We start from the raw sequence: 11,467 nt of genomic DNA, 5'->3' as shown, positions 1-11,467 counted from the left end.
AGCTATAAATGAATGAATGAATAAAAAATTGTTGGTAGTTTAAAGTGAGTGGGTAGCCGCTTGAGAGTATGCAAACCATGTTGAATTCTAATTCCCTTAAGATGTCACGTCTACTTCTTGCCCAACTCATCGGCCATAGAGATAATAAAGGCTTAATGATTACCAGTAGTTATTAATCCCAAAATAACACTGACGGCAAAGTATGGGAGAATAGTGAAAGGAGAGGAAGATGATGAAGGAGGTGGAAAAAGTGATGCAGGGTATGACGTGGTGTTTGTTAGATGGGATGAAATAAAAAGCCAAGTCCAGTCAAAGGGGGGCGGCTCGTCCACTGCTTCCCTGTGTCATGATTCAGTTTCTGTTAGTTTCCAGCAGGTGACAGAGGTGTTCCGATCTTTCCAGCTACACACCTATTTCCCGGCATGATCAATCAAACCACTATTTAAGGACTCTCCTGCCAAGCACTGACTGTTGGATAATTCGCCTTGGTCAAGTCATTGTTCATGTGCAATTTTCTACATGTTACAGATTTTGCTCTGTTGCTCTTCTTCCTTGTTTATTGCTCTCTGTTTTCTTGTATGTAGTCATTTTGTTTCGAAAGTTGTTCTTGGCTGGTATTTGTCCTGATTTGATTCTCTTGTCCTTTTGAGACAAGCAATTTCCATTTGTATTTTTTTTTTTTTTGGTACCATAAACTTATCCTTCCCTACGTGGGATCCACACCTATCCGGATCATTTCGTTACACCCTGATAATGGAGACCTCAGTGGAAGCTGAGTTGTGCTTCCCACTGGTCGTCAACGCTTCCTGCAGCAAGACACAGCGTCCTCACCCGATCGCCACCTACATCCTCCTATCGGCTATGTCTCTGATCACCGTCACTCTGAACCTGCTGGTCATCATCTCCATCTCCCACTTTAAGTAATGCTTGAACTGCTACTTGTACATTCACAATTGATGACTGATAATAATAATAATAATAATAATGAGTTTTTGTATGTTTTAGGCAGCTGCACACCCCCACTAACCTCCTGCTGCTTTCTCTTGCCGCCGCCGACTTGCTGGTGGGTTTCCTCATGTTGTTTCCGATTTCCCTCCTTGGAGGTTGTTGGCTCTTCGGTGACTTGGTGTGTGTTTTGTATTTTGTTGTGGATCACTCTGTCACATCCGCCTCAATAGGAAGCATGGTGTTCATATCAGTCGACCGCTACCTGGCTATCTGTGACCCTCTGTGTTACACCATCAAGGTTACAAAAACCAGGGTGGATATCTCTGTTCTCTTATGTTGGTCGGCGTCATTTCTCTTCAACTGTTTATGTTCCATGGACAATCTGAAGCAACCGGGCAGGTTCAACACCTGTGTCGGAGAGTGCGTGAATGTAGTGTCGTACGTCGCAGGAATGACAGACCTCTTTCTCTCCTTCATAGGCCCGATCACTGTGATTGTGATTCTGTATACGAGAGTGTTTATGGTGGCTGTGTCTCATGCACGGGCCATGCACTCCCGTGTGGGGAGCGTCACGTTGCAGGGTCCAGCCATCAAAAGTTCTGAGCTGAAAGCAGCCAGGACCCTCGGGGTGTTGGTGGTCGTGTTCATTGTGTGTATCATGCCGTATTTCTGCGTCGCCATCTCGGGACAGAACACACTGCTCAATGCGTCATCTGCAACCTTTATTATCAGCATGTTTTACTTAAACTCCTGTCTGAATCCAATGATCTATGCCATTTTCTATCCCTGGTTCAGGAAATCCATGAAGCTCATTGTGACACTGCAGATTCTGAAGCCTGACTTTCAGCAGCCCAACATAATGTAGATGCAACCGTTACTTGTGTTTAGCTGATAAAATGTGAGACAAATATGTATAAAACACCGTGCTACCTTTTTGTTTTGTTTCAGTGTTAAAATTACACTTCATTGCTCATTTTATCACATTTTCATTTTGTCCAACAATTTTAATTTGAGCACCGCACCAGTCGTCACATACAGCGCAGGCAAAACTGCATTTCTGACTTTCTGTTCATGTGCAACTGTGACTCCCTGATTTCACTTTTAGCTGCACAACCTTGAGTTTGTCTCCAAAAATGTTTATCCACTGCTCCATCTGCTTAGAGTAAATATTTACATATGTAAAATGTGCTTCACTGTTTTTATTAACTGTCATTTTTACCTGTGCATTCAAATAAAGTGTTCTGCATACTGTGTGAGATTTTTAACCAATGTATAGTACTTTCACAGGTAAAATGTGTGTAGATTTTACTCATCATTGCTTATTGCAATAAAAGTATATTGTTGCATTTCATGTGAATGTGTTCAATATTATCCTATTACATTGCAGGGCAAATTTAGAAAACAAGTCATCAAATACAGTGAACTATTTTCAAGTCAACAATTATAGTCGAATGAATACACTAAAAATGCAAGCATTCATAGGTACTTTATTAAATAGGGTTTATTCAAGAAAAACAAAACGAATACAATTATAGTAAAACAATGTAAAGGTTTCCAAATCATTTGTGACGTCAGACTAAATGGCTCATAAAGTCAGGTGTCCATGGCCTGTTTTGAAAAAGATCCCAACAGGACTTAAAAAGGTCAAATCAATGTTAAAAATATATCAATACATTTTAAGTATTGTATATTATCACAATGCTAAAAAATAAATTTGGAAATACAGTTGGACTAATTGACTCAGTCTCGGCAGAAAAAAAAAAAGAAACGTCAAACATCACACTAAAACACACTGAGGACCAGTATCATAGTATGTCACATGATTTCTTAGCCCCGCCTCCAAGCACAGACCCCCCTGACAGCCACACCCGTTCATAAACTCACACCGATTTTCTGTAAACCAAATTTGGTCCTTAGAGACCATACTAGTCGACCCATTAGACGCTAGCACCTTTCTAAGCTAATGAGACCTCCTCTGACAAAAGGTCACATGACACCTCAGGAGCGATGTGCCAATTAGAGGTGATCAAAACAACACATTCAACACATAACCCCATTAAGGCGTGTTTATCATACAAAAGGTAAGACTGCACTCGTTACTTCAATCTGAAAGTGATCAGTGATGTTACAATGTTAATGATTGGAATAATTTTCACCAAAACAGCATTGGAATTGTAAAGTCTGACATTTAACTTAAATACATTGGACCATAAGTGTGTGTCAGGGTTAAAATGTCTGAATCACAGTCAAGAGGTTCTGGGTTCCAATCTTAAGCCCTCAAGTGTAAAGTTTCTCCCCAAGTTTATGTGGGTTTTCTCTGAGTACGCTGGCCTCCATCCAGTGTTGCAAAAACATGCATGTTGAGTTCATCAAAGGCTCACATTTTCTTAATAGGTGTGAATTATGAGTGTTAATGGCTACCTATAAGTGCCATTAGACTTAAGGTCTGAATCATGTCTGATGCAATGCCAATGAACAAATCCTCCTTAATTCTAATTGCATTCAAATCATTTGAAACCCATAGTAAGAACATTTGTGGTCAAAGCAAATGCCTTTTCCTCATTTTGAAACTGACAAATGGCATATATGTTCAGCTGTATTATTTGTTATTTTATATCAAATTTCTGTAAAGCGCTTTGTTACAGCTGCAGCATTGTTAAAGCGCTATATTCATAAAGATGGATTGTATTCATCACCTGATGGCGGATCAGATGTTCAGTGGTCTGTCAGAATCTTTGGGCTACCTTCAAAATGACATTGCAGCAAAACAGAATAATATGGACACAAAACAATGAACATCACATATTCGAGTCCATTTCCTGTAGACCTGCATGGACAAATGGGAAAACCCTGGAGATTTTTTTTTTTTTTTGCAGCTCAATAATCACACAAATCGGTGAGATGTTGTCTTTCATATTGGGGAACAGTGTGACAATTACATGGACATAGATATGCAACATACATAGATTATGCAAGGACGGCCCAGTGGGCGAGTGGTTAGCCCATGGACGTCACAGTGCAGAGGTCGTGGGTTTGATCCCAGCTCCGGCCTTCCTGTGTAGAGTCTGCATGTTCTCCCCGGGCCTGCGTGGGTTTTCTCCGGGTACTCCGGTTTCCTCCCACATTCCAAAAACATGTGTGGCAGGCTGATTGAACACTCTAAATTGTCCCGAGGTGTGAGTGTGAGCGCGGATGGTTGTGCATCTGTGTGTGTCATGTATGTCCTCCGATTGGCTGGCAACCAGTTCAGGATGTCCCCCGCCTACTGCCCCAAGACAGCTGGGATAGGCTCCAGCTGCGACCTTTGTGAGGATAAAGCGGATCAGAAAATGGATGGATAATGCATACATTCACTTTTCACACAAATACCTCAATGCAATCTAATTCCTTCAAGAACACTTGGTTTTTCATGTCATCTTTTTTACATGTTACAGTTTGAAGAACAGGTATATTGTTTGTCAAGCAGCTGACAGCAGAGTCAGCTACGCTACTCACCAACCCCAAAAAAGTCACATACATCTTGTCACTGTAACTCTCGATACCCACTTTAACCCAAACATGTTAAAAAAAAGGTGTTAATGAACCTGACTGGCCTTGTAGACCATGTGACCACAAGACATCACACAAAATACAGTTTTTTCAACAATACGGAATAGAAAACTCAAATGGAAATCAAGTTCATGAGGCTTTTTTGTCCCCTCAAATACCATCATGTGAAAGTTTTGCCTACCTTAAGGAAGTTCGCCAAGTGTCAGACTGAAACCTTCAAAATGAAAATGTAGTCAATTAATTTTTTTTTCCTCCACAAATCAACACACGTGTAATTTTTACAAATGTTTGACTGCTATAAAATGTTAAATGGCTTGCTCTTTTGATGATACAAATGACTCAACAGTTATTTTGGTTTCCAGAAAAGTTATGAAGAGGCACAGATTCCGCTGGATACCAGCGATATATACCTTGGCAACAGCTAGCATGCAGTCATCTCCTGAACTGTCACAATCAAAATTCAACATTGGGTCACAGACAGTCGTGAGAGCACATGCTGTTCGTGCAGAATTTCTGCATTCCACGTTCGTCTGCTGAGAAACGCCTTGACGTTAAAGTACTATAGTGTGGCACTTCACAAGTAGCGTGGGAGGCTATTGTGCTTCTTAGTCCAACTTCCAGCTTTTGCGTTTTCCATTGTTTCTTATGCCTCTTCGTAAAATCCATTACATTTGTCATGATTCTGTTTGTGACCAACAGATGGCACTGTAGGGCTCCCCCTGCAGCTGCACACCTGTTGGTCGTTATGTTATTAGTTGTATAAAAGGACTCCCTCCCGACCACTCATTGTTGGGTCATTGTTTGTTTCTTTGCTGCTGTCATGTTTGTTTGTTCTGTCATGTTTAGGTCATGTTTCTGTTCCGATTAGTTTTGAGCTTCTGCCATGGTTTTTGTTTGATACTTTGGACTTTGTTTGTTTTGGATTTAGTTTTCTCTGTTTTAATACAATTTGTCAAGTACACCCTGCTCCTCCCTCTTGCCTGCTTTTTGGGGTCCATCACCAACACGTAACGTGACAACATTGACGTGTATCTGTTTGGCTAATACTCGACCTTTTGGGACCTGAGACAAATATAATCCTTGAGTCTAGTTACACAAGCTTGTTATTCAAACCTCACGTTAACATGCAAAAGTATTTTTTATGTACATTATTTTAGAAGTAATGCACAGACACAGTTTTACAAGTGGTTGACACTAACCCGTGCTTGCATGGTTTGCTTTGGTTTCCTCACACATTTTCATATCACAGGAGAACTGTTCCCACACAATATATTAAAATTCCATATAATAAAATAAATAAATAAATAAATAAATAATAATAATAATAATAATAGGCATCGCTGATGGTGTAACGTACACTCACCTGACTTGTGAGCAGGCAGCGTGGGATTGGTGTGGATGTGGGTGTGAATGGTTATTTGTCTCTAGATGTCCCCTGCGACTGACCGGCGACCAGTACAAGGTGTAGTCTGCTTTCCACCCAAAGTCAGATGGGATAGGCTCCAGCTCCCACCACGACCCTTGTGAAGATAAGCGGTCTTGAAAATGGATGGATGGATGGATCATTAAAATAATTTTAATCCGTCCATGTACTTGAAACAGATTAAAACCCACCATTCAAGACATCAACATTTTAGATGTGTTTGAAAACAAACAAAATAATAAGGATAAAAGGTATGGAAAATACCTCGTGTTGTATTGTCTGTATGTTGCATATCTGCATTTAAAAGATGACACCAGGTGGAGTGGTGTGTGATGTGGCAACTGTATAAAGCAGGCGTGTCAAACTCATTTCTGTCTCGGGCCACTTCGGAGTTACGTCTTCCCTTGAAGGGCCATTGAAACCACAAACATTTTCAATCGTCTCATCGCCTTATTATTTGTACACAAGTTTTTGGATTACTAGTTTTGAAATGAGTCAATTATAATAGTTTGTTCAATTATAGTTCAAGTGAGTGTAAACAGGATAACAAAATTCTTGCAAAATCTCATCTCTTATTCATTACACATGACAATTTGACATTTTGGTGCACATTTTAGCAACGATCATGCAAGTTGACACACATGATTTGCTCTCGCGGGCCACATAAAATGACGTGGCGGGCCAGATCTGACCCCGGGTCTTGAATTTGATACCTGGAGTATAAAGGCTATTAAAAAAAACACACACACACACACACACACACACACACACACACACACACACACACACACACACACACACACACACACACACACAGGTGTTCATATTGCCAGGACTTTTGTGATATAAAAAATGATGGGGCAACAACCACATACTGTACAGTACTGTACACGCATTGCGGAAACGCCCCTTTCATTACTCGATACATACACGCTTGGAAGTCTCACCATGTCTCGTAACATCACTAATTCTAAGATGTTTAAACGTATTTAAAGTATGTGGGAGGTGTACAACTATATTAAAAAAGTTTTTGGTCTCTGTGTTGCAGATTTTTGTGGATTGCGGGTGGCTTTGGAGCATTTCCCTTGAGATAAATGGGATTTATTAATAGATAATTATGGTCTCAATATGAATGCTTAAGTGAGTTTCTAGTGTAATCTTAATAAAATTTTCACCAAAAGTACAAGCGTACAAAACTGAATTTAAGGTTAACATTGTCTCACGTCCCTGAAAATGGCTGGCGACCGACCACCACTGGGTGTCCTGCGGCTCTTTCTCAAAGATGGTGAGGTAGGCTCCACCGGACCCATGATCATAATATGGAGAAACGCAATAGAAAATTGATGGATAGCTGTCTCAATCACTTTAAGGTACTGTACGTGCTGACAACAGCTACAATTTGTAATTGCAGTCATTCTCGATTGTCACAAAAGATCCAACTATAGACAGATGGTTATCGCTGGAGAGGATTTTAGGAGGTACAAAGGCAACAATAGGAAATACAAAACCTTTAATCAGCACATGACTAATAAGCACAACAGCGTCCCATGCGACAGTGGAAACATTCCAAATGTCACGCTGTAGTACTTTAATGCAGAAGATGTGCAGCAATGGCGTGACCTGTCACTACTGTCTGCCATGTTGTATTTTCATCGTGGCAGTTCAAAAGAAATTTACTGTAGCTATCGGTTGTATGGATTGTATGACTCCACTCTCTGTGAATTTGCGTTAAGTCATGGAAAAAATACGGGTCGATCATCATGGCAGTACCACTGCTTGGTCGGATGTGGAAACGGCTAGCAATTTTTTTTAGGCTTGTTAAAAAATAGATTAATCCCAGGAAGCAAAGTAAATTATCACAGCAGCAATATTCACTCAAATAAACTTGTATTACCGTAATTAAAATGTACAACCAACAGTACATATAAACAAAAAGAAGCAGTATTAAGGAGGCATTAAAACAATTTAATATAACACGTTTAACGGATGGAAGTCTCAATGCCTGCATGAACCTTAACCTTAAGTATCAACCAGACTACAAAGCCATCAGCAAAACCATGCAGCACCAGAAGTCACATTAATGGTAAGAAATACTCATCATTGATTAGCATCAGCATAACAATGTTGTTAAAATCATTCAGTCTTATTGTACTTTAAAAGTGTTGAAATTACATAAAATGCACACATTACTTGTATTTTCAGTTTTAAACATATTGTATGGCTCTCACAGAATTAAATTTAAAAATATGAGGTGTTTATGGCTCTCTCAGCCAAAAAGGTTCCCAACCCCTGGCCTAAACGTTCAAATAATAAAATCACAAAAGCACAATGACACAAAAATTTCAGAATTCTTCACAATTCTAAATGCTGCTTTTTACTATGTTGAACGTGTTGAACAAGGTTCTGGATATGTGTGCATTTTAATTCATGAAACCATGACTGTGGATGGTATGATAAACAATGAACAATTAGCAGGGGTGATCCTAGGCAATGTTTATTCTGAACCAAACCCAGTCTGAGTGGGCTATGCAATAACAATTCTGAACTAGGATTATTTTATAATAGGATTATTTTGGGAATTCATGAGTCATCGATAGGAGTTGCACTTAGTCGACTAATCGGATCATGTAAGTCGTAGCAAATTGCTCCATCATGCAGCTACTCTTATATTACGTCATTATCGAACACCCCGAATTCTTGAACGCGTGTACAAATACCGTATTTTCCGCACTAAAAGGCGCACCTAAAAGCATTCCATTTTCTTAAAAGCTCACAGCGCGCCTTAAAATCCGATGCGCCTTGTGTATGGTTATTACGGTAATATGTCGACCCCCAAAATGGCTACTTGCTAGAGAGTATTAAGGCTTGCTTCAATTAGATGAGCTGACGTTCAAAGCCTCGCTGGCAGGTGTATCACGTGACCGATTCGGGAACTACTCCCGATTGTGGCCCGACGTTCGACAGGTTTGCATACCTGTCAACTCATACGGTTTAGCCATAGTTCATACGGATTTTGTGGTGAATCTTACGTATATGGCCATATCGCACAAATCATACGGATTCTGAAAATATCCGTTTTTTGTTTTTTTTTCCCCCTAACAGGTAGTTCCGTTTGCTTTTGCCCAGAATGGTGCTAGTCTACTCGAATGCTTTCATTTCCGGTAACTTTCCAGTAAATCACGTGGTTCCTAGTTGAAAACAGCAGAGTATTCATTGCATACTTCGGTAGTGTACAAGCAAGTTCTACAAGGAAACAAATATATCATTCATATTTCGTGGGTTTTTTTCTGCCGTTATTGTGACATATAAAATGCTTTGGTATGTTATAAGGATTTTTTGCTCTTTATAAGGATTTTTTTGGTAGTTTATACAGGTTGGCGCTCCGAAAAGTTGACAGGTATGGGTTTGCCTTGATTCTCTGCATCACACGTTGTGTGGGCCAGCTCCAGATGCCTGTAATTATACATATGGCCAGAAGGTGGTATCGTGTGCACATAAAGAAACGAACCATTGCCGGAAGCAAACGATTACAAGCGGTAATCGGGAGTAATAAGACGAGTGTGTGTGAACGCACAATCATATGCAGGTAAGCACAGGACTGGGGGAGGGTAAGGACATGTGTACACAAGCCATTTCTCAACTGCCATTTTTGTCAGTTCTTAGAATTTAAAATGTAGAATGTAAATGAGCTCAGCTGTATGCTATCTCGGCACATTTTCACATGAATTGTACTAGTGTTCTTCAATGTGCACTGTCCTTTCAAATAAACAATAAAATGAAATGAATTGTCTGCAAAATGAGGATCACTTTGATTGACCGTTACCAAGTAAATGCAAATTAGTCTGGCTCTGGGCGGAGGGCTTTTCAAAAAAATATAAATTTGAGCGCAGGGCAGGGCAACAGGTCCTGTGCTGGCCGATGATGTCACTTTACGGCCACTCAATGGACGAATTACATTATGCTCCATGAAATAAGAAATGTGCAGTGCTCGTTTATTATTTAGATTTGTTGTTCAATTAATCTCGAACCTTCATCCCCGTGTAGTAAGAACAATTCCAACTGACTGAACTCTGGATTGTGGTTTTTAATAAAGAAGAAAAAAAGATGCGTTCAGGTCGGATCGGGATCTCTTTATAAACTGATATTTTTGCTCCTATCGTCCGTCCGTCTCTCTGTCTGTTTCCTCTGTTAGACGAATAATTGTAAATCATCGATCTATCACTATCCTGATCATTTGAATTGGGTGTGTGTTGGAGGAGGGAAACATCATTCTAAAACATGTAGCATAGTGGCCCTCGAGTATTGGAGTTTTGACATCTGTGCTCCACACAAATGGCAATATTGTAAAGATAAGTTATGCTTTTAGATAAAAACCTCACCTTTCAAAGAGGCACTTAGAACCTGTACCTTCGTCACATATCAGATGCATAACTGTAATTTGCATTTAATTTTATCAGTCCTCCCTCAAATGTCTCCAGTTGGTCCAAAATGCTTCCGCTCACCTCCTAACTGGAGCTCATCGGAGGGGGTATTTACTGTAACTGCAATTCTGGCGTCCCTTCACTGGCTCCCCGTAGAGTTCAATTTAAGAATATTTTATTTGTCTTTATTTCTTGAAATGGTCTCATACCTTTCCTCTCTTTGCCTCTCCCCTACCTGCTCGGAGCCTGAGGTCAGTGAACCAGCTACTGGAGGTACTGAGGACTAAGTGAAGGCTCAGAGTTAATCGGGCCTTTTCCATAACTGGTCCCTCACTTTAGAATGACCTTAAACGCCAGGTTGTTTTTTTATGTTATGAATTCTTTCTTTAAACTGTCTTTGTTTCCTCCCACATTACATTACAACAACATGCCCACTCTGTCACAGTGAAATACCAATGGCTATTTTATATACAGGGTGGGCCAATAAAATGTTACCACTTTTTAATCATATGCAGGTTTTTGAAATGACAATGTTTACAAATAAAAAAATAAATAAATAAGGATTTACAGATTTGTAACAGAAATATCAAATTAACATTTGTTGCCAAATGTTTCCCATTTTGTCTTTTGTTTGCTACACAGTTCAATAATTGATGTTATGGTCAATCCACAGTCGTCGTCTGGAGATTACAGCTGTAACACGCACATTGACTACACTTTGTTCATTTATAAGGCTGGCCAATGTGCACTTGGCACCAGGATACTGGGCTCTCCGATCTCAGGGTGTTGAGGTCACCAAGGTGTTTAAATAGCTCCTCCATGGAAGGGCACTAGGCCTGGATAAAATCCACCCAATGTTCCTAAAAGCCTCTTCAGGCCTCTACAGAGCTTGTTGATGAGCTGATCATTTGAATCACATGTGTTGAAATAGAGATCTAAAACAGGTAGGGTACGGCTCTTTACAAAACGGAGTTCCCTAAACCTGATTAAAAGTATTTGCAGCCTCATCCTGGTGTTACAGTTTAATCTTAAATTGGACTGCACAGTATTGATTTGCAGTGTTGGGTGAGTTACTGTACTTCCAAAAATAATATAGAGTATTTCATATTGCTGGTTTCTTGCATTT

At 40.0% G+C, this 11,467-nt stretch overlaps 1 protein-coding gene across 1 annotated transcript; it reads left to right on the top strand.

Moving 5' to 3' along the window:
• The first annotated feature begins 718 nt into the window (after positions 1 to 718).
• LOC109519248 (trace amine-associated receptor 13c-like) lies at positions 719 to 1,813 on the top strand. The gene is made up of 2 exons (XM_019875656.1): positions 719 to 920; positions 1,006 to 1,813. The coding sequence occupies exons 1-2, from the start codon at positions 754 to 756 to the stop codon at positions 1,811 to 1,813; spliced, it is 975 nt and encodes a 324-aa protein (XP_019731215.1). The 5' UTR covers positions 719 to 753.
• Positions 1,814 to 11,467: the final 9,654 nt, after the last annotated feature.

This window comes from Hippocampus comes, unplaced genomic scaffold, assembly GCF_001891065.2.
Source record: "Hippocampus comes isolate QL1 unplaced genomic scaffold, H_comes_QL1_v1.1 scaffold234, whole genome shotgun sequence".
Classification (NCBI taxonomy): Eukaryota; Metazoa; Chordata; class Actinopteri; order Syngnathiformes; family Syngnathidae; genus Hippocampus; species Hippocampus comes.
Note: the sequence above shows the minus strand (reverse complement) of the source record. Positions and strands in the feature narration are given on the sequence as shown.

Coding starts and splice junctions, on each gene's coding strand:
- LOC109519248 (XM_019875656.1), top strand. CDS start 754: ATGGAGACCTCAGTGGAAGCTGAGTTGTGCTTCCCACTGGTCGTCAAC. Junction 921..1,005: donor ATCTCCATCTCCCACTTTAA/GTAATGCTTGAA, acceptor TGTATGTTTTAG/GCAGCTGCACACCCCCACTA.